General features: G+C 36.1%; 1 protein-coding gene across 1 annotated transcript in view; it reads right to left on the reverse strand.

The window, feature by feature from the left end:
* Positions 1-10192: 10192 nt before the first annotated feature.
* Positions 10193-24852, reverse strand: part of rfx6 (regulatory factor X, 6) — a 30941-nt gene continuing 16281 nt past the window's right edge. The window contains exons 15-19 of the mRNA XM_056481667.1: positions 22533-22655; positions 20531-20737; positions 17546-18034; positions 14488-14697; positions 10193-10572 (exon numbers count right to left, since the gene is read on the reverse strand). Of these exons, the coding sequence (XP_056337642.1) occupies positions 10394-10572; positions 14488-14697; positions 17546-18034; positions 20531-20737; positions 22533-22655 (1208 nt within the window). The 3' untranslated portion in view covers positions 10193-10393. The remainder of the gene's footprint in view (positions 10573-14487; positions 14698-17545; positions 18035-20530; positions 20738-22532; positions 22656-24852) is intronic.

The following is a 24852-nucleotide window of genomic DNA, read 5'->3' on the forward strand; positions in this document are numbered from 1 at the left end:
GCATATACAGCCAAAGTGCTCCTAAACAGGTTCATGATCTAATCTCCTGCACAACACTGCCTCTATGTGGACACAAAACACTTCACACGTAAAAGCACCCCTCATAGCCTCATTGGGGAGACACATTACATGTGCGGCGACGAGAGTCGCTAAATAGAAAACTAAAATTGGAATTTACCCTAGTAACTACTGTCTCACCAACGAAGTTATATATAAGATAAATCATTTAATTTACCCAATGAAACATGTTGTAAAGTTTTTTTGCAGACAGAATTTGCGCGTGCACAATTTGTGAGTGCATACCCTGCTGAAAAATCCAGCTTAAACCAGCCTAAGCTGGTTGGCTGGTTTTAGCTGGTTGACCAGCCTGGTTTTAGAGGGGTTTTGGCCATTTCCAGGCTGGTTTTCAGCTATTTCCAGCCTGGTCTTAGCTTGTCAGGCTGGAAAATGACCCGCTAAATCCAGCTAAAACCAGCCTGACCAGCCTGGTTTAAGCTGGACATAGCTGGTTTTGGCTGGGCACCCAGCCTGCCTAGGCTGGTCAAGCTGGTTTTAGCTGGTCATCTCCCAGCCTGACCAGCTAAAACCAGGCTGGTAATGACTGCAAACCAGCCTGGAAATGGCCAAAACCCCTCTAAAACCAGGCTGGTCGACCAGCTAAAACCAGCCAAACAGCCGAGGCTGGTTTAAGCTGGTATTTTCAGTAGGGTAAATAAAGCTACAGAAATGTTTTGGTTTGGTATTTAATATTAAAACTTAAAAAATTAGAAATTCAAGTTTTTTTTTGTAAAAATATTACTACTGTAAGTTATAGCCTGAGCCTGTTGTAGTTAGCATAAGGTAATCATATTAGCATCCACATCTGCATTAGCATTTCCACATACAGTTAGTGAGGACATTCTAAAACGCTAACGTGAAAAAAGCTTAACCTGGCTTAATGTAACGTTACCTAAACATTAACCAGAGAAACCCAAAATTCTGTCAAACTTTACTTGTAATCAACCCTAATGACTGTAAAAAGAACGAGTCCCAGTTCCATAGATAAAGAGCCTTTTCTCCCTATAAGGAAAAAAGCTTAACGTGGCTTAATGTACCTTAACAACAAGCGGAGAAAATCACATTTCTATCAAATTTTACTTGTGATTAACACAAACTTTGATCTTATGAACAGCCTTTTTAACATTTGGTTTCCCTCGATTGTTGTAAAGTTACGTTATGCCTTTCCTTATTGTGGACTTAAATGGGGGGCTTTATCTATGGGGGAATTAGGGCCCGTACTTTTGACAATAGTTAGTGTTAATCACAAGTAAAGTTTGACAGAAAATTGGGTTTTCCTGGTCAGTGTTAAGGTATGTAAAACCACGTTAAGCTGTTTCCCTTATAATGGACTTCTACAGGGAGAATGCTTACAGTGATACTGTTCACTTGATATACTAAAATAAAAGCTTGTTCTTTTAACAGCAGAAAGTGTTTATGAGTAGTTATATTTTTATAGAAATTTGATTGTCTCAGAATGTTAAGTTAAATCACATTAAGCTCTTGTAATAGACTTCAATGGGGCTAAAACGCTTAATGTCATGTTGTTAACTTCATCCACCGAATCAGGGCTTGATCCTTTGCTAGTGTTAATTACAAGTAAAATAAAAAAAAATAATAAAAAAATGGTGTGCCTCACTTGTTGTGGTATGTTAAGCTTTTTCCTTTTATAATGAGTTAACCGCATAACGTGAACATTTTCACTCACTAAAATAAGAGCTCATTCTTTTGACATCAGAAAGTGTTTGTCATGAGTAAAATTTGATAGAAATGTGATTTTCCCCGCTTGTTTTTAAGGTACATTAAGCCATGTTAAGCTTTTTTCATGTGAAGCATTTTAGAATGTCCCTGTTAGGGCACGGTGTAGAAACCTCACACATTTACCAGACAAAAACAGGACAGGATATCTCAAGATTTAACCATAAAATACCAGAAAATGACCTGATTTTATCTTTAAATCCTTTAAAAATAACATTACAAATTACAATAGAGTTCAGTACTTCAGAAACGCATCTCCTGCAGCAGATTTGTGTGCAATAATTCACAATTTTCACTTCTGTACACATTTAATAAGTTGTTCATTGGCTTATAAAAAATAACATGCTCTGTATGATGATATAAGTTCTGTTGCAAAAGTACAGATGTCATGACAAAGTCTTTTCCTTCTTTATTTTAGGTCCTTGAAATGTGTGTATGTGAGTAAACCAGAATTGTCAGCTTTTGTTTTGGTGGGACCAAACTAACCAAGAGAGCCAAACTGTGAGTGTGAACACTTACTAGAAAGTTTACCAAACCCCTGTTGGCAAATGCAGTCGAAAGCCTCTTCTGCAAACTGTACACATTGATAAAGTTCTTTCATTCATGTGTTGCTAGAGATGGTGTGGGTGTTTTTCCTCTCAACCCTGCAATCTCAAGTGTTGAGGAAACACTTCTGCCGCACAGTTGATTCTTTTGTTGTGAATTTGCATAGCTGTGTGTGTTGCTTGTTATTAAAAGCATGGTGTTATTGTGGAAAGAAAAAGTACAGGGCTCTGTTGTCCTAAATGATTTTTAAAATATCTGTCTTGAATTATTATTTGCTTGAAAGTGTGTACAAACCTGCCTTAAGATGTTTACATCAAATCAAAGTAACATAAAATATATTTTTTTATATATATTTTTTGGATCATTATTTGCTTGAAAGTGAGTACACTTTACAGAAACTTGCATTAAAATGCTATGAAATGTGCAAAATAGACAAAACATAATATCTTGATTTAAATTCTGTATACGTCAATTAAAGCAACTAACATAAATTATATACATGTATATATATACATATATATATATATATATATATATATATATATATATATATATATATATATATATATATATATATATATATATATATATAGTGCATCCTGAAAGTATTCATAACGCTTCACTTTTTCCACATTTTTTGTTACAGCCTCATTCCAAAATGAATTAAATTTCTTTATTTTCTCAAAATTCTACACACAATACTCCATAGTGACTGTGAAAAAAGATTTTTTTAAATTGTTGCAAATTTATAAAAAATAAAAAACCTGAAAAATCACATGTGCATAAGTATTCACAGCCTTTGCCGTGAAGCTCTAAATTGAGCTCAGGTACATTCTGTTTCCACTGATTATTCTTGATGTTTCAGCAGCGTAATTGGAGTTCACCTGTGGTAAATTCAGTTGATTGGACATGATTTGAAAAGGCATACACCTGTCTATATAAGGTCCCAGGGTTGACAGTGCATGTCAAAACACAAACCAAGCATGAAGACAAAGAAATTGTCTGTAGACCTCCGAGACAGGATTGTCTCGAGGCACAAGGCTGGGGAAGGTTACAAAAGATTTCTGCTGCTCTGAAAGTTCCAATGAGCACAGTGGAAGATAAGTGGAATAAGTGTAAGATGTTGGAACCACCAGGACTCTTCCTAGAGCTGGCCGGTCATCTAAGCCGAGTGATCGGGGGAGAAGGGCCTTAGTCAGGGAGGTGATCAATAACTTGATGGTCACTCTGTCTGAGCTCCAGTGTTCCTCTGTGGAGAGAGGAGAACCTTACAGAAGGACAACCATCTGTGAAGCAATCCACCAATCAGGCCTGTATGGTAGAGGGGCCAGACAGAAGCCACTCCCTGCTTGGAATTTGCCAAAAGGCATCTGAAGGACTCTCAGAACATAAGAAACAAAATTCTCTGGTCTGATGAGACTAAAATTGAACTCTTTGGAGTGAATGCCAGGCGTTACGTTTGGAGAAAACCAGGCACCGCTCATCACTAGGCTAATACCATCCCTACAGTGAAATATGGTGGTGGCAGCATCATGCTGTGGGGATGGTTTTCAGCAGCAGGAACTGGAAGACTAGTCAGGATAGAGGGAAAGATGAATGCAGCAATGGCCCAGCCAGAGCGGCCCAGCCAGAGCCCAGACGTTAATCCTTTTGAACATCTCTGGAGAGATCTGAAAATGGCTGTACACTGTCGCTTCCCATCCAACCTAATAGAGCTTGAGAGGTACTGCAAAGAGGAATGGGCAAAAATTCCCAAAAACAGGTGTGCCAAGCTTGTGGCATCATATTCAATATGACTCGGGGCTGTAATTGCTGCCAAAGGTGCATCAACAAAGTATTGAGCAAAAGCTGTGAATACTGATGTTCATGTGATTTTTCAGGTTTTTTATTTTTTATAAATTTGCAACAATTTAAAAAAATCTTTTTTCACATTGTCATTATGGGGTATTGTGTGTAGAATTTTGAGGAAACTAATGAATTTAATCCATTTTGGAATAAGGCTATAGCATAAAAATGTGGAAAAAGTAAAGCGCTATGAATACTTTCCGGATGCACTGTACATATATTTTTCTTGCATTAAATTTGCAAAATAGACAATATAATATATTGGACTTGTTTCTGTTAATTTGATTTCTGTAAATCAAAGCATCTAACTGTGTGTGTGTGTGTGTGTGTGTGTGTGTAGGTGTGCGTGTGTGTGTGTGTGTGTGTGTGTGTGTGTGCGTGTGTGTGTGCGTGTGTGTGTGTGTGTGTTTAAATATTTTTCTTGGATCATTATTTGCTTAAAAGTGAGAACATTGTGCAAAAACTTGCATTAAAATACTGTGAAATGTGCAAAATAGACCCAGATCTAACCCAGGGGTGCCCAAACTCGGTCCTGGAGGGCCGGTGTAGTTTAGGTCCTGCATAGTTTAGTTCCAACCCTAATTAAACACACCTGAACCAGCTAATCAAGCTCTTTCTAGGGATACTGTACTTGAAACCTTCAGACAGGTACATTTAAGAAAGTTGGAGCTAAACTATGAAGGTCACCAGCCCTCCAGGACCGAGTTTGGGCACCCCTGATCCAATCTCTTGGGCTAAAATCTGTTTACATAAAAATGAAAAGAATCTAACATATAATATCTTTTTTATGTAATTCTTGGATCATTATTTGCTTGAAAGTGAGTACATTTTACACAAGCTTTAATCATAATGCTAAATCTTTACATTTATACTCAATATTCTATTACAAACGACATTCCAGAGTTGTGGATACATTTCAAGCATTTTTCATGCATTTTTTAAAAAATTGAAATAATTTACGGTCGCCTCACAGCAAGAAGGTCACTGGTTCGAGTCCCGGCTAGATCAGTTAGCATTTCTGTGTGGAGTTTGCATGTTCTCCCCATGTTGGCGTGGGTTTCCTCCGTGTGCTCTGGTTTCCCCCATAGTCCAAAGACGTGCTATAGGTGAATTGAATAAACTAAATTGTCTGTAGTGTATGTGTGTGAATTAGTGCGTATGGGTGTTTCCCAGTACTGGGTTGCAGCTGGAAGGGCATCCGCTGTGTAAAACATATGCTGGATAAGTTGTTGGTTTATAATCCCACTTTGGCGACCCCTGATGAATAAGGGACTAAGCCAAAGGAAAATGAATGAATGAATGAATGATTTAGGTGGAAGTGACAAACAGCAAGCTTTACATGTTTATATACAACCCAGTCTCATTCTGAAAACGTGCCTCTATATACATTTCTGGAGAGCGGCAAATGCGTCCCAGTAGCTACATTTTTTTTGCAGTTTTTGTTATTTTGCAAATCCACCAGAGGCCGCTGTGTATGCTTTAAGATCTCAGATTTTTCTTGCGAGTGTCATTCACACCTGCTGTTCTCACGTAAATCCACCAGAGGCCGCTGTCGACTGACTGACCCCACTTTCCTCTTTCTCTACACCCAACCAAAAGTGTTTTCAAATGCACCGATTGACCTGCCCACTCACTTTCACAAACCCAAGCAGTTTTTAAAAGCAATCCAAAAAAGAAAAGGTCTCGCCTGATTTTTACCACGTTTTCAGATTTGACCACATTCTCACCCTGTTATTTAATTGTTTATTTTATTTTTTGTCTTGTGTTTTTGTCTTACCTGCTTTCTGGAACTGTTCTTCGCTGAACTCAAACCCCGTCGTCGTGGTCAACTCCTCTCTGTGTCTCAAGTTCACTGACGTACATGGCGAGCTAACTGGACAAACTGGTAACAGCGGGAAAGCCGTCCAGACAGAGGTTAACGGTTAACTGGTAAGTGTGAAAAGGAACGCTGTCATGCCGCCCCGTAGTGTTCGTTTTAAAGACGAAATGCAGCCATTCGTACTTCTGGCTACATAATTTGAGATCTCCAGAAATGTATATAGGGCTACATTTTCAGAATGAGGCTGTGTTGTTTATATTTGTTTTATATCTAATTTTGTCACTGTTTTGGAGCACACAAGCTCATAAATGTCCTTAAAACTAACAGACTGAAACTAATATCTACAAAACAATTATTTTATTTTCACGGGACTTTTAAGATTTAAAAGCTTTAGAAAAGATCATAAACATGTAAGGTGTAAATATGAATGTGACAGAAGTCAGGTAAGCACACATTACTGCACTAAACACATATCTCTCTCTCACACACACACTCTCTCTCACACACACATAGTGATAATTACACCAGATCTGTTGATCTTTGCTCTGCAGAGCTGCATATGGAGTCTTCCTGCCTAATGCAAAGTTCTGGTTAAACATTGTCCCAAAGTTTGCGTTCTGCCTTCTGTTGTTTTTACACTAAAGCCCCGGCAATTGTTGGAGGCATTATTGACTTTGTAATTAAACTATTTTAACGTCAGGATTTTGTAATCATTACATTTCAAGCCATCTGTTCCCGTCCGAGGCCCGAAATGGATTTTCTCTTTGAGTAGATAAAGGCCAGCACAATGTGGCCACAGTTTTATCATTCATCCGTCACGTCTTTGCAATCACACACAAATGATGAAATCGTCCTCCGAGCCGCTTGTACCAGCAACCGAGCATACAAATATATTAAGATGCGATGATATGATTTCGGCCGATCTGATTATGGATTTATTAGCCTCCATCTGCTCGAAGACTAACAAAAAAACTCAATTGAAAAAACTTATAGGAGTCACAATGTATGAACAGCTTGTCTAGTTTTAGTCAACATCTTTATCAACTTAACCTAGTTAACAATGCAGAAATCAACTAATCACTTCCCTTGATGATAACAACCAAATTTGATCTGTGGTTTGAAATGTGAACTGGGGTTATTATAGTAGACTAAGACTAAAAAGATTTTTAGTAATTGGTATAACAAATAAATAAAAAAATAAAAATGTTTAAATGTAGCCCTAGCAGCATAATAAAATACATTTAAGTTAGAGCACTTACTTACTCCCAGTTTCATAACAACTCCCATATTCTATAGCCCAATGCTCAACCCCCAACCTGGAGGACCAGGACATACACACACTTTGTACAATTTAGCTTACCCAATTCACCTACAGCACATGTATTGGAACTGTGGAGGAAACCAGAGCACCCGGAGGAAACTCACTCGAACACAGGGAGAATATTCAAAGTTGGAGCACTACAATTACAAATTGAATATAATTATATCTAAGACTGAAAGTACAGTATAACGTATAATTAACTTTACATTTTCATTAAAAAAAACAAATTGGACAAACATTAGACCAATAAAATCAATAAAATTCAGCAACATCAATACAATTTTTACCTAAATGAAAACATTTAATTAAGAAGCTAATTCAAAATATTCATTAAAGGTACAGTATAGTATATAAAAAGAAAATTAAAATACTACTAATCAGAAATGTGGTTTTTTAATTTTCATTTGGTTGAATGTTTAGTCATTTTGTTGCGTATTTTCACATGTACAATTACCACAAAATTAAATAAAATTATTTATTTATTATTTTTTCTATAGTTTTTAGTAATGTTTTGAATTAGCTTTCAATTATATATTTTCTGTTTTATTGATGTTGCTAAATTTTTATAGATTTTATGTAACTTTTATCCAATATTTTTGATATTTTTTTCATTTATATTAAAATTACATTAAATTGTACACACACAGACTATATATATATATAGTCTGTATATATATATATATATATATATAAACTAAAGTACTGTATACATATATACTGTGTATGTGTTTATATATATATATATATATATATATATATATATATATATATATATATATATACTACTTTAGTTTTTATTAATATTTGGAATTAGCTTTTAATTATATATTTTTTGTTTTTAAGTACGATTTTTTTTATTGATGCTGATGTACTTCCAACAGGATAACGCGCCATGTCATAGATTTATAGATTTTAAATAACAGATTATTTATAGATTTTATTGATGTAATTTTTTATCAAATTTAGCTCTATATTAAAATAAATTACATAAATATATATATATATATATATATATATATATATATATATATATATATATATATATATATGTATATATGTATATATGTATATATGTATGTGTATGTGTGTGTGTGTGTGTGTGTGTGTGTGTGTGTATCTGTAAATTGTTTATTTTAGTAAATAAACAGAGTTGATGAAGATTTTTCATTTCATTTAAAAAAAGTCCAAGTAAATGAAATGATTTATGGTATTAGGTTTAGTTATCGCTAATAACCCTGCTCCTTTGAACCTGTTCCATCTGATTTGAACATCTGCCGTCAAAGTTTGCTCTATTTATGTCCTTCAGCTGCCTTCATTTGCTTGTCTTCTTTTCAATGACGGCATTAGAAATGCCCTTTATGAATCAATGCATTTTCCAAGAAAGGACTCATTTGAAGGCTGAACTTCTTTAATGCAAATCTGTTAGTAGAAACATTAATGAACAATGTCAGATGTTCACAGCTTAGATGTTATAGCTTGTTGTTTATTAAATAAGGAAAATGATAATTATTTATATATATATTTTATTAGTATATACAACAATTTTAAAATAAGAGCAACAAGCATATTATATTACAGTATACAGTATAATATTATAAAAACCTTACATAAGAGATAATTGGGCCAAAATAATAATAACTTTAAATGTAATAATTCAGATCAAACTAAAAAAAGACAATTAGCCTGCCTGCAATGCATTTTCATAAGTCTGATCACAAGTGGAAAAATACAGCATAAAATGCCTTGATTCACTTCCAGAGCTGGTCCAAAACACATTCATTCGATTTTTTTTATAATCTAAATGTATTTAAACTAGGCATGGGCTGGTATAAGATTGTGATGGTATGATAACCTTGGATAAAAATATCATAGTTTCACGGTAACACGGTATTGAGATTAATAACTTTTTCCCCCATTGAACACAACATATTTTATTTTAGGAATGTTTTGGAACAGTAGTTTTTGCTGTGGAGGGTCCTTTTCTGCTGGACATACAGTTGCCCTAAAAAAAACAAATAAAAGTCGCAAAAAACACGTAAAAAAAATGGACCATCATATGCTGCCATGGAAGTTCGAAGTGATGTTTCGTAAACAAATTTCAGGAGGAGCACGCGCAGAAGTTTCAGTATCAAATTGTATCATCATTGACAATTATTCTATTATCCAATCAGTTCTTGACCAAACCCCTAAATATACCAAAGCTGTCTTACCTGCAGCATCTCACGACTTTAGCATCCCTCCACCACCCCGACACCTCACCTCTTAAGCATTACAATCCCGGGGGAAGCATTCTGGGGCCGGGCTAGATACTTCGCTCGAATCCCAATTCCTCTCTGTTTCCTGATAAGGGGAATAACTCGAGTTGGGGTGTCTCCCCGAGCTCAGAGCCCTCTCCCCGGACAGCACGCCAAATACACTTTATTCTGAAACGATTGCAAGTGTGAACTCGTGAAATAACTCTATATCCCACTCATCTACACATACACTTATACAGGAATGAACCGCACATGCTCACTGGAAAACCAAAGTATGCTCAAATAATTCATTTCTATGTGGTATACATGTCCCTGCTGCTTGTAATAGTGTTTTTGGACCTTCATATGGTTAAAGTTGAACCACTGAAGCCACACTAAATGTTGACAATGTTTTTGCTTCCTTTTCTGGACTTTGAACGTCTCTGGAGGGGGACTGTTGCTGTCTCTGGAAAATGAGAGAGCTCCAGGATTTCATCTAAAATATCTTCATTTGTGTTCCGAAGATGAACGAAGGTTTCAGAGGATTGAAAGGACATGAGGGTGAGTAATTAATTACAGAATAGTAATTTTTTTGGGTGAACTAATTCTTTAAAAGTTATTTTTATAGTACAGTTACCTCGTAAATGTCAAGCGATCAAGGAAACTCTGAGTTTATGACTGCATTAATGTCTCCTTGAAATTTGAATGCATCTCAGCTTACCACTTGTGATCAAACCACTGAAAATGCTTGTTAACACCAGGTGTAAACAGGGCCTAAAGCATGCCTGACCTTCAGTGAGTAGAGCAGATGTTGACTTATAGATAAAGTGTTGGTCAGGGTGGTCCACCGGTTGACCCCATGAACACAGTGTTGATGGGGGGAAGCGACGACATCATTTCTCTTATCTCTGTGGCTCCCTGGAGAGGCAGCAGTGTGTTTTGAGAATGATAAGAGGCAGGGGCTCCATACATGCAGGGCGCTGAGACCGAGCAGGAGTGAGCAATGCTGGATCCTGAAAAGGAGGAAGAAACTAAGTAAGACATTAATGGCGGGTATTTTAGAATAAAAAGGCCTTGCATGATAAAATACATACAGTTGAAGTCAGAATTATTAGCCCCCTGTATATTTTTTTTCTAATTTTTGTTTAACGGAAAGACTATTTTTTAACACATTCCTGAACATTATAGTTTTAATAACTCATATTTAATAACTGATTTCTTTTATCTTTGCCATGATGACAATAAATAATATGTTACAAGATATTTTTCAAGATACTAGTATTTAGCTTAAAGTGACATTTAAAGGCTTAACTAGGCAAGTTAGAGTAATTAGGCAAGTTATTGTATAACGATGGTTTGTTCTGTAGACTATCAAAAAAAATATAATGCTTAAGGGGGCTAATAATATTGACCTTAAAATGTTTTTAAACAATTAGAAAATTCTTTCATTAGCTGAAATAAAACGAATAAGAAGAAAAAGAAAAAATATTATCGGACATACTTAGACATAGTTAATTTTACACACAATGAGTGCAAGTTATTACACTGTTAAACATTAGTATGTCATATAACATTTTAAAATCTGTGTATTAAAGAACTACAAAACTTTTCACAAAAGTGTTACTAAACTTATTTAACATTAACAATAGGGCATTTTTGAGCAAATCAGCATTATTAGAATTATGTCTGAAGGACTATGAAGATCGGCATAGGACCTCGAACCGGGAATCGAACTCAGGTCGCCATGAGCACTATGGTGCTATATATTGGCGCACTTAACCACTAGGCTTTTGGCACTGACACATTGCTAGTTTTGTGCCCTTCTAATCTTTAATAGAAAATCTGAAAATGCACTTTCTGTTTGTTTTCAATTAAATTGTCAGATAATGTCTGTCTGAGATATTGGGCGTGGCCAACATATTTAACCACGCCCCTCCAACGGTCAGTTTTGACAACACACAGAATTAGTGAGGAGGAGGTGTCTGGTAGGTTGTTATAACTCTTCTAAATCCCTTTTCCCAATCTTTTTCAATGAAGTGCCTACTTTACTACATCCAATCATCTCGCAGTAGAAAAAACAAACCATGCCCACTTTTTTAAAATTAATATTCTATTTCTCTAAGAGCTGCGTCACAATACGAAAAAAAAATTATGATCGGAACTTCGGGTTCATTTGGACTTTAAACATAAAAGTTCTTTATTGACGTATTTGGTTTCATAAAGAACTTGGAACCCACTAAAGTTTCTTTATAGAGCAAAAAAATGTTCATAAGATTTAGTTTTTTAGAAATTTTCTTCACAATAAGACTTTTTGGTCTGTACAACAAAATATTCTTTGGGAAAAATAAGATTTTGTGGCTGTTAAAAATTCTGCTTTGCGGTAAAGGAATTCATTTATTTTCTTTTCGGCTTAGTCCCTTTATTAATCAGTGGTTGAATGCACCGCGTACTTATCCAGCATATGTTTTACGCAGTGAATGCCCTTCCAGCCGCAAACCAACAATGGGAAACACCCATACACACTCTTTCACACACATACACTTTGGCCAATTTAGTTTATTCAATTCACCTATAGTGCATGTCTTTGGACTGTGGGGGAAACCGGAGCACCAGGAGGAAACTCACATAAACACAGGGAGAACATGCAAACTCCACACACACAGATGCCAACTGACCCAGCCGGGGCTTGAACCAGCGACCTTTTTACTGTGAGGCAATTGTGCTACCCACTGCGCCACCAGTGATATAATATTTCCACTTTAAAAAATTACTTTGTTCTAAATATGCCTGACAAGATGAGGTATATCAATTATTGTTACACTGAATGACATTTTACTGGGTGTCTTGTGTAAATCATGGTAACAATATGTTTAATATAATCATTATTTTAACAAAAAAAAAATGCTTTACTTTAGAGTTTCAATAAATAATACCTAAATAAGTCCAAATAGCTAAATTCTTAAATCAAAAAACATTTTCTAGACAAATCAAGAAATGTTTTGTTTTCAGAAATAATAAGTCATAATTAAATAAGTGATTTCTTAAAACAAGCTATATAGAGTATATGCAGAAGTATGCGGAAGGACTTTTTTAATTTTTCAGTAACCTAACCAAATGCTTCCAGTAAACTGTATGCCGTTACAACAGAGGTGCCCAAACATTTTCTTTGGAAGGGCCAAAAAACAAAATTAGATTGAGGGTTGTGGGTGGAAGATAAATATAGCAAACTGTATTTATTAAAGTTGCCATGAGTAATATCCTAATTTATTTCATAATATTTAAACATTTAACATAAATTACTTTAATCATATTATATATTTTTACATCTTATAATGTATTTACTACAATAAAAACTAATAATTCATGTTATAACACAATGGAGTTCAATGCTGTGTACACTAGTCATGTTGCCGAGGTCTTGTGCATTGTCCTCTATCTGTCAAGTGACAGTATTTACATAAAAAACGAAAAAATCTGATTCATTTACATCATTTAATTGAAAGATTTAATTTCAGTTAGCCTTTTTGTAGATTAACAATAAAACAAACAAAATGTTAAGTTAAATCAGAAATGACAATATCTGTTAAATATAAAAATAAATGCCTGTCATTCTCCTTCTCTTCTCAGATGGGACGGTGGGCCAAATCAAATGTTACCATGGGCCAACTTTGGCAACAGTTTGTGCAACTCAGCGTTACAAAATCAGCGCGTTTAAGGTCTGTTTTCTAGAAAAATCAATCATCTCAACTGCCTGATTGATACACGATATAAAGTGGGTCTCAGAATGTACAAGAAGCACTGCATTAAACTTAAATTTTTCCTCTGCCGTGTCTTTAAAATATGAATATTTATTTTACCCCAGTATTTTCAATGGAGTTTCTGCGCTAGCCTGCTGATCCTGACGGGTGTGTGTGTGTCTGTGTGTGTAAACAGTATTTATCTCATTTACGTTTGAACAACTAAATGAATGCCGAAGTCTATTTAACTAAATTCCCTTTAAGACAAGTCATTTCACTCAGCGGCCATCTTCGAAACGCCTCTTTGGCAGTTTACTCGGGCATTCTGTCTGAATGGGGAAGCGTCAAATTCTCCAAAACTGTTAGCCAAGCTTATGATTAAATTTCATATTAGGAATCACTAATAAAACTAAACAATAACTGTCTCATAAGTTTAATTTCTAAATGTTCGAATCACACAAAATCTGCAGAAACTCATGTCTGGTCTGAGCACCTTCCCCGGAGTATTGTCAGTCTATACCGATCGATGATTGGCTCTTGTAATAGTAGGCGGGCTTTATTCGCCGTAAAAGGAAACATATAAAATTGAAAAAAGTCACATTAACTGTTCACCGGAAGTTTATCAGTATGGAATATACTGTGCATATACCCTATTGTCTGCCAGTGAGGTTATTTCAAACTGAAAATAAAAAGATTATTTTACTAAGTCCTCTGGCATATTATTTAGCTAATTTAAAGGAAAAACTGTACTTAATATTAACAATAAATATTTTTACTTGTCTAGAAAATGCTTCTTAATTAAAGAATTTTAGATATTTAGACTAGAAACAAGACAAAAAAAGAAGAGTGTTTTGTTAAAAAAATGTCAACATGTGTTAGCCTGATTACTACAAACACCCCTTAAAGAAATATAAAACACCCCTCTTCATTGCATAGTTCAGTGTTTCTCAACCACGTTCATGAAGGACCACCAACACTGCATGTTTTGGATGTCACCTTTGTCTGTCCCACCCATTACAGTTCTTTTAGTCTCTGCTAATGAGCTGATGATCTGAATCAGGTGTGTTTGGTTGAGGAGACATTGTAAATGTGCAGAGCTGGTGGTCCTCCAGGAATGTGGTTGAGAAACACTGACATAGTTGACAGTGTAACTAGCCCCGGGCTCCCCTAGAAGCATTGATTTGTCCTGACCTGCCGTGTGTGTGCCCATTGCGGATAGTTCAGTGTAGTAAGGTCTTGTCTTCCTGCTGGTGTCATCCAGGATGTTTAGAGGGTCGTGTGCTTCAGCATACGCTGAAACGGAGCGAATGCTGCTCACGCTGCTGATAACCGACACATGCTGATCGATAAATGTGCCCATCCTCGGAGCATCCACATAACCACTGCTGCTGCCGTAATATCCTGAACAGGAGAAAGATGAATGTTAGTGTTTCAATAGGAGCATCTGCAAAGAAATTTTTAACTTCTGTGCAGCATATGGATATAATTAAAATAGATAATAAACAAAGTTGAAGTTTAAATGAAATCAACATTTACTCTTCTTAGTATAGTTATAAGTATATAGTAGTGCTTGTTATAAATGATGCATCTGCGCACTTCATTATTTTATGAAAATAGTTTTGCCCTCAAATCTTTAATCAAACATCATAACTTTGCTTAACTTTTCTTCACTTCTGGTCACATGTAATGCCTTTCGGGAGAGAATATCAGTGGTTGTCTCATTTCTGCTTAGAATTTGACCATTCGTCAATCTCCCTCCATTTTGTTAATCTTCCAACATCCCAATTGGTTCTCAAAGGACAAAATGATGCACCGCCTTTCTTTTTTTTCTAATTTTAGGATGGTTTCAATCGGATGTACGTCACAGTAATATAAACAAAGGACAAAGGACAATCTAAACTTTCGTTTCATAGCTTTGATGCAAATATCTAATCAGCCAATCACATGATGGCGACGCAGTGGCGCAGTAGGTAGTGCTCTCGCCTCACAGCAAGAAGGTCGCTGGTTCAGTTGGCGTTTCTGTGTGAAGTTTGCATGTTCTCCCTGCGTTCGCATGGGTTTTCTCCGGGTGCTCCGGTTTCCCCCACAGTCCAAAGACATGCGGTACAGGTGAATTGGGAAGGCTAAATTGTCCGTAGTCTATGAGTGTGAGTGAGTGTGTATGGATGTTTCCCAAAGATGGGTTGTGGCTGGAAGGGCATCCACTGCGTAAAACATATGCTGGATAAGTTGGCGGTTCATTCCGCTGTGGCGACCCCGGATTAATAAAGGGACTAAACTGAAAAGAAAATGAATGAATCACATGACAGCAGTAGTGTATTTAGGCTTGTAGATGATCTGCTGAAGTTCAAACTGAGTGGGGAAGAAAGATCATTTGCAAGCTTTTTTGTGTTTAAAGGAACAATCGACATTTAAAAAAAAAATAATAATTTTGCAAGTCCCCTATGGTTAAGTTTCGATGAAGTTTCACTTTATAGTTCTAGTCAGTTTGATTGATGTAAGTTGAGATGACTAGAAAAGTTCAATTGATTCAACTAAATAATTTAAGGCAGCAAGAATTTTTTTTCACAGTGTAGTAAAATATTATGTACTGTCGTCATAGCAAAGACAAAATAAATAACTTATTAAAAATAAGTAATTAAGACTATTATGAAGGCCTGCACGATTAATCGTTTTTAAACTGAAATTGCGATTATTTCGATTATCAAGTAAGGTCAAAAGCATATCGTTTTTTAAGTTTTGACAGTTTGTAAGCACATTATCTTGAAAAATGTAACACAATCTAAATGTAAATGTTTTGAAGGTTTTATACACTCACCTGCCACTTTATTAGGTACACATTACTAGTACTAGTTTGGACCCCCTTTTGCCTCCGAACTGCCTTAATCCTTTGTGGTATAGATTCAGCAAGGTACTGGAAATATTCCCTAGAGATTTAGGTGCTTATTGACATGATAGCATCACACAGTTGCTGCAGATTTATCATCTGCACCTCCATGATGTGAATCGCCTGTTCCACCACATCCCAAAGGTGCTTTATTGGATTGCGATCTGGTGACTGTGGAGGCCATTTGAGCACAGTGAACTCATTGTCATGCTCAAGAACACAGTTTGAGATGATTCACGCTTTATGTGTTATCCTGCTGGAAGTAGACATCAGAAGATGGATACACTGTGGTCATAATGGACATGGTCAGCATCAATATTCTGGTAGGCTGTGGCGTTGACACGATGCTCAATTGATACTAATGGGCCCAAAGTGTGGCAAGAAAATATCCCCCACACCATTACACCACCACCACCAGCCTGAACCATTGATACAAGTCAAGATGGATCCATGCTTTCCAAATTCTGACTCTACCATACGAATGTCGCAGCAGAAATTGAGACTTGTAAGACCAGGCAACATTTTTCCAATCTTCTTTTGTCCAATTTTGGTGAGCCTGTGCAAATTGTAGCCTCAGTTTCCTGTTCTTAGCTGACAGGAGTGGCACACAGTGTGGTCTTCTACTGCTCAAGGTTTATTCAGATGCTCTTCTGCATACCTCGGTTGTAACGAGTGGTTATTGCCTTTCTATCAGCTTGAACCAGTCTGGCCATTCTCCTCTTACCTCTGGCATTAACAAGGCATTTGTGCTCACAAAGCTGCTGCTCACTGGATATTTTCTTTTTTTTTTTTTACTATTCTCTGTAAACCCTAGAGATGGCTGAGCGTGAAAATCCCAGTAGAAAAGCAGTTTCTGAAATACTCAGACCAGCCTGTCTGGCACCAACAACCATACCATGTTCAAAGTCACTTAAATCACCTTACTTCCCCATTCTGATGCTCGGTTTGAACTGCAGCAGATCGTCTTGATCATGTCTACATGCCTAAATGCATTGAGTTGCTGCCATGTGATTGGCAGATTAGAAATTTCCGTTAAGCAGTTGGACAGGTGTACCTAATAAAGTTGCTGGTTCATATCTTTATATATATATATATATATATATATATATATATATATATATATATATATATATATATATATATATATATAATATAATTGTATAGCAACAATGTTTAAGGGTTTTTTAATAAACAGAAGCATAGTGTAGTGTACTTTGTGATTATGCTTGGTCTTTTTTTGGTGCTGTTAAAACCCCCACATCAAACCTAAAGCTCTTTTATGAAATGGTAGTACATCTCCAAACCTTGCAGCTTACAATAAAAAAATATGCATTCGAAAAAAATAATTTCAGATTTTCTCACCACTGTGTCCAGAGGTGCAAACCGGACCCGAACATCCATCAGCAGCTCCAGCCGTTCCTCCAAAGCCAAACCCGGAGGACTCCAGCATCTGAATGGCTTCAGTCTCTATCCCAGCATCACCCGCAGCTGCGTATCCACCTGACGAGCCCCTGGTTCCATATGGAGAAGCAGTGCAGCTGTTACTGAAGCAGTCTTTGCTCAGGTGATGTCCAGAGAAGGCAGCATAGCGTCCACTTTCAGTGTGTGTCTGCGCTCTGAACACGGGCTGGTAGTACGAGGCGTTTGGGTAGGAGCCAGATGGAGGATTGTGGAGGTTCTGGTACAGGGGCTCGGGGAAGGTTTGGCAGGGCAGCTGGGACTGGATGGGGCAGCTGGTTTGTGGACGCACCGCCATCGGACCCTGGTTAATCACACTGCTGCGGTTCATCATGGCGGGAGAGATCGGAGGGGTCATCAGAGGAGCGCTATTCTGAGAGAAATCCAGCTGACCTGCAAAAATACAGTCAAAATTTTTTTCTTTTTCAAGTATTTCCCAATCAATGTTTCAAGAGTTCACACCTAGCTGATGATTGATTATAAAGCTTGTTTGGCGTGCTGTGCCAGGAGACAGCCCTGAGCTCATCAGATCCTCGAGCCCGGGGCTCCCTCCCGTTTGCAAGGTGAGAGGGGAGTTTGAGCTCAGGCAGATCTTGAGAACTCCCCTGCTGTAGTAACTAATGAACAGATAGTGATTGCTCTTAAGAGATAATTACTTACTAGGAGCATGTCTATGGTGCTGATTTGGATTAGTCAATTAACTTAAGTTGCATGTTTTTGGACGGTGGAAGAAAACCGGGCAACCCGGGGGAAAACCGATGTGAGCACGGAGAAAGTGTGTAAACTTCACACAGAAATATCGGCTGGCTTGGTAAGGACTAGAACCAGTGACGTTCTTGCTGTGAGGCAACAGTGCTAACCACTGGGCCACCGTGCCACCCATCTAGGAAAGGAGCGGGAGTAGGGGTGGAAGGGGGGATTCTTCAAAACGAAGATGACTGTTCAAAACTAATATGGAACTTAGGGTATTTATAGTGGCTTAGGAATGGTATGATTGGTGAATCATAAATTGGATAATGTGGGACAGCCACAAGCAATTATAAGCACATGATCCTCTCCAAATTAGTTTATAAATAAAGTTCACTTCACACTTCACAGCCCCCTTAAGAAATATATATTTTTATAGTCTACAGAACAAACCACTGTTATACAAGGACTTGCCTAATTACTCTAACTCGCCTAGTTAACCTAATTAACCAAGTTAAGCCTTTAAATGTCACTTTAAGCTGAATACTAGTATCTTGAAAAATATCTAGTCAAATATTATGTACTGGCATCATGGTAAATATCAAAATATAAACTTTTATTAACTAATTTATTTTGTTTTTGCCATGATGACAGCACATTTTTTACTAGTTATTTTACAAGGTACTAGTATTCATCTAAAAGTGTGATTTAATTTAATCTTGGCACACTTTAGGCCTATTAGTACCAATTGAGCATCGTGTCAACACCACAGCCTTCCTGAGTATTATTGCTTACCATGTCCTTCCCTTTATGATCACAGTGTACCCATTTTTCTACTTCCAGCAGTATAACGCACCATGTCATCTCAGTGCAAATCATCTCAGACTGGTTTCTTGAACATGACAATGAGTTCACTGTACTCAAATGGCCCCCACAGTCACCAGACCTCAATCAAATAGAGCACATTTGGGATGTGGTGGAACAGGAGATTCGCATCATGGATCGCATCATGCAGACAAATCTGCAGCAACTGTGTGATGCTATCATGTCAATATGGACCAAAATCTCTAGGGAATATTTCCAGTTGCTTGTTGAATCTATGCTACGATTAATTAAGGCAGTTCTAAATGCAAAAAAAGGTTCCAACTCAGTACTAGTAAGGTGTACCTAATAAAGTGGTCAGGGAGTATTTTTTATTCCAGTCAAAATAAAAGAAATAAGACTTTCTCCAGAGAAAAAAAATAATAGGAAATACTGAGAAAAAAGTCCTTGCTCTGTTAAACATCATTTGGGAAATTTGGGGAAAAGAAAATATTTTTCACAGAAGTTCTAATATATTTGTCTTCTAATATAGATATTTTAAATATTTCTGAATATTTTATTTATTATAAAATGGTGTTCTTTTGTAACGTTCATAGAAAAAAAAATCTAGAATTAATTCCAGCATTTTAAGAAGAACATCTGCATATGAGAATGATTTCTGAAGGATCATGCAGCGCTGAAGACATCAATAATGTGTCGACTTTAAATAAAGTACATATAAATAAAATAGAGTATATTAGAAATACAATAGAAAACTGTTATTTTAAATCGTAATAATATATTACAGTATTGCATTTAAATTAAATTAAATTAAATTAATGCAGCATTTGTGGGGACAAGAAATGTCTTTCAAAAACATTGAACAATGTAAATTCATTTAATCCTTCGGCTTAGTCCCTTATTTATCAGAGGTTGCCACAGCGGACTGCCAACTATTTTGGCATATGTTTTATGCAGCGGATGCTGGGAAACACCCATACACACTTACAGTACATTCACACACACACACACACACACACACACACACACACACACACACACACACACAAACACACTCAGACACTTCGGCAATTTTGTTTACCCCATTCACCCATAGCACATGTCTTTCTTTGGACTGTGGGGTAAACCGGAGCACCCAGAGGAAAGCCACACCAACTCGGGGAGAACATGCAAACTCCACACAGAAATGCCAACTGGCCCAGCCGGGGCTCAACAAGCGACCTTCTTGTTTTTAGGCAACTGTGCCAACCACTAAGCCACCATGCTGCCACACTGTAAATTATTTTATAACTTTTTTTTTATAATGTATTTAGCAAACAACAATGCTACACCCTAACAATGAAATGTCTGTGATTGATGTGAGCTACTGTTTTTCAGTACCAGATATAGTAAAGTTGTCCGGATCTGCACTATGGTAGACGACAGTGCCGGCACCGAGCCCCTGCTGTGCCGCTGCGAGTGACAGAAAATCATCTTCTGGAGGATTTTCATCTTTCACAGCCGAATCACTGGACGACACACCAGGTTTATTCCGATTGGCCAAGAAACAAGAACTCGGGGAGGCGGTGAATGTGGCCTTACTAGCATCTGTGACAATGGAAACATCACAGTTAATTGGGTTTGTAAGTAATTCTTACTTTTATTTAGCAAGGATGCATTAAATGATTCCAAGAATAACAATAACAAAGAGATTTACAGTGTTAGAACAGATATCTGTTTCAAATAAATGCTGTTGAACTTTATATTCATTTAAGAATCCTTAAACATTGTACATGATTTTCACTACAGTATAAGGCAGCGCAAATGTTTTTAATGAAGATAGTATATGTTTACTCGAGCTGCAAATTATTGTATTAGAATGATGTCCGGAGGATTGTGACACTGATGATGCTGAAAATTCAACTTTGCATAAAATAAATAAATTATACTTTAAAATATCTTGCAAAGTGATTTAAAATTGTAATTATATTTAACAGTATCACTGTTTTACTGTATGTAAATCAATGCAGCCATGCTGAACATAAGAAGTTTTCAAAACAGACTAAAAATTAGAGCTGTTTAAGGATTAATCATCACTAATAGGGTACAAAATGGGTTTATATTTACACAATATATGTGTGTACTGAATATATCAATTATGTATATTTATAAACACATACGTGTATATATATTTTTAAAATATTTACATATATTTTATATAATGTTATTTTATATATAAATAAAGCAGTTTATTATTATTATTATTATTATTAGTAGTAGTAGTAGTAGTAGTAGTAGTAGTAGTAATAATATAATATAATAATTTTTCATATACACTGTTTTGTAGTACTTTGTGGTTCTGTGATGCATGTTTTTATTTTTCCCCATTTATTTATGCTTTTGAATTGCATTATGGAACCTTGATCTTTTTTCCAACAACTTTTGACCTTGAAAAGGTCTTTTATTAACATTTTAAATATATATTATTTTATAATATTATTTTACAGACTTATTTCTGTACATGTATTATTTAAAACGACTAAAAGGTCAATAAAAGTCAATAAAACAGTTGAATTTTCAACATCAAAAGTTGACAAAGCAGAAATCAAGGTCCCATAATGCAATTCACAACCATAAAGAAACAGAAAACGTTTGTGAATCACAGAAAATGGCAACTGTTAATATATACACCTACAGTTGAAGTCAGAGTTATTAGCCCCCAGAATTTTTAGCTCCCCTGTTTATTTTTTTCCCCAATTTCTGTTTAACGGAAAGATGTTTTCAACACATTTCTAAACATAATAGTTTTAATAACTCATTTCTAATAACTGATTTATTTCATCTTTGCCATGATGACAGTAAATAATATTTGACTAGATATTTTAAGACACTTCTATACAGCTTAAAGTGACATTTATAGGATTAACTAGGTTAATTAGGTTAACTAGGCAGATTAGGGTAATTAGGCAAGTTATTGTATAATGATGGTTTGTGCTGTAGACTATCAAAGAAAAAAAATATATATATAGCTTAAAGGGGCTAATAATATTTTCCTTAAAATGGCTCATAAAAAATTTAAAACCGCTTTTTTTCTAGCTGAAATAAAACAAATGAGACTTTCTCCAGAAGAAAAAATATTATCAGACATACTGTGAAAATTTCCTTGCTCTGTTAAACATCATTTGGGAAATATTTAAAAAAGAAAAAAGCATTCACTGGGGGGCTAATAATTCTGACTTCAACTGTACATGCATATATACGCATACATGGCTGTATACACAGTAATAAATATACACATTAAACCCAAAATTATGTAAATACAAACTTCTTACTTGCATGCAGTTAGTCAATTTAATCATTTAACAGCACTACTTTTAATAATTGAAAAAAAATTATGGAATACCTGCACTCCTCATATATTTTTCCAGTAGATTCTGAAGGTCTTGCTCTTTGTCATTGTTGAATTGTGTTTCAATGGCCAGTAGGATATACTCATCCAAAAGCATCCGAATGAGGTGAAATGAGCCTGTAAGTAATAATAAGCTAGAATAAATTGTTTCATATATTGCAAACATCACTTCTTGAGTCTTATGGGGATAGTTCGCTCCAAAATGAACATTGTCATCATTTACTCACCCTTTACTTGTTCCAAACCTGTTTAAGTTTCTTTCTTCTGTTCAACAGGAAGAAAGATATTTTGAAGAAAGCTGGAAACCTGTAACCATTGACTTACATAGAATTTGCTTTTCCTACATAGCATGTCAATGGTTACAGGTTTTCAGCTTTTTCAAAGTATTTTCTTTTGTGTTCAACAGTGTAAAGAAACTCATAAAGGTTTGGAACCAATTTAGGGTGACTTTAAGGCATAGGTCTCAAACTTGATTCCTGGAGGGCCGCAGCTCTGCAGTTTTGCTCCAATCCTAATCAAACACAGCTGACCCAAATAATCAAGGTGTTCAAGACTACTAGAGACTTTTCAGCAGGTCTGAGTTGGAGCTGGTTGGAGCTAAACTATGCAGTCTGAGTCTGAGTTGAGTCTGAGACCATTGCTTTAAGTGAAAACCACTCATGCTACACAACAAACACTTTGAATGGAATTAAAATAATGAATCACAAACTCTAAGTATTTTTTACAGTGTACCCAGACCATTAATATTTGTAATCACTGCATTGGTTACGGTGATTCGGTTTCTTTTTGCCTCAAAATTCCACTTTATGATCCATTTAAAGAGGCTAGCATTAGCTTTATAGCATTGAAAGCCTACTTCTCACCCTGCATATCACAATCCAAAGCCATGCCTCCTGAACACACAAACACGCACTAGAAAACACTACTATATATCACATAACATTCACCGGAGAGAAAACTTTATAGTACAGTTAGTTATTGTAAAACCAAACAAGGATGTTTGCTTACCATTTCTTTGTCTGAACCATCCCAGCAGGTACACAACATCATAAGACGTTAATATTAGGTTAGATTTAGGTTGTGATGTCAGGTGACCAAAATTCAACGTCAAACCATCATCTTAAACCCGCATCATATTGACGTCAAATACTGACATTTATTCATCAGGTATGACATCTGTAGTCGTCAGTGGTAATGTCCACACAACTTCAAGCTGTAACATCATTAGCCATTGATATTTGCCTGCTGGCATGACTGTGAATGTGCCTCTTTCTGCGCGAACCATGTGTGCAGAGGCATGCAATTATATATTTATATATAGACCCTTTTCACATTTCCAGGTTTTTCAATACGGAAGATGTCATAGTTGGGTAAACTTAGAGCGCAGTGAATGGGAGAGTTTTTTTTACAATCCTATTTGCTGAAACAATAAAAGAAAACCACAATGGTGTAATCAAGACATTCGGAAAAAGAAAAAAATAGTGTGAGACTGATAACCGCAGCTAGAGGAGAGAATAGCCCCATAGATGCTCTCCGGCCCCAGCATAGATGCTGCATTAGAAACACCTCGCATAAGCGGTACTTAGTTTTTTGTAATTTGATGCAAAGATGATATACTACATTCATAAACGCATATAAATGTTAATTCATACGTTTTTAAAAAAATCAAAATATTAAAAAGTTTCAAGGATTTAAGAGTATTATGACTGTTAAACTCATCATAACAGGCTTGTGAAAAGGGTCCATTAGCCCATCGTTATGTTCGGACCGAATGTTTTACTGGACAAACTTTTCTTGGTCCCACACCAATGGTCTTAAACTCAGTTTCTGGAGGGCCACAGCTCTGCGTAGTTTAGCTCCAACCACCTCCAACTTACACCTGCTTAATAGTCTCTAGTAGTCTTGAACACCATGATTAGTTGGACCAGCTGTGTTTGACTAGGGTTTGAGCAAAACTGTGCAGAACTGCAGCCCTCCAGAAATCCAGTTTGAGACCTTTGTCCTACACCTTCCACAGAACCCATATTAAAATACATATAAATACATTTGGCCAACTTAATTTAATTATTGCTATCAGGATGTTTGGAGACTTTCAACCAACATAACAAAATGGTTTCTGAAAAGTTACTTATTGCACCTTTAAAGGGCACCTGTTATGAAAACAATCACTGTTATAAGGCATTTCAACACAGTTGTGTGGCAACAGTCTGTGTATATGACTAGCTTCTGATAGTAAAAATTATCAATTTTATTTTTTATAATCACGCTTGATTGATTGACACTTAAAACAGTCTGCAGAAACACTTTGATTGAC

Source organism: Danio aesculapii, chromosome 20 (genome assembly GCF_903798145.1).
Source record: "Danio aesculapii chromosome 20, fDanAes4.1, whole genome shotgun sequence".
Lineage (NCBI taxonomy): Eukaryota > Metazoa > Chordata > Actinopteri > Cypriniformes > Danionidae > Danio > Danio aesculapii.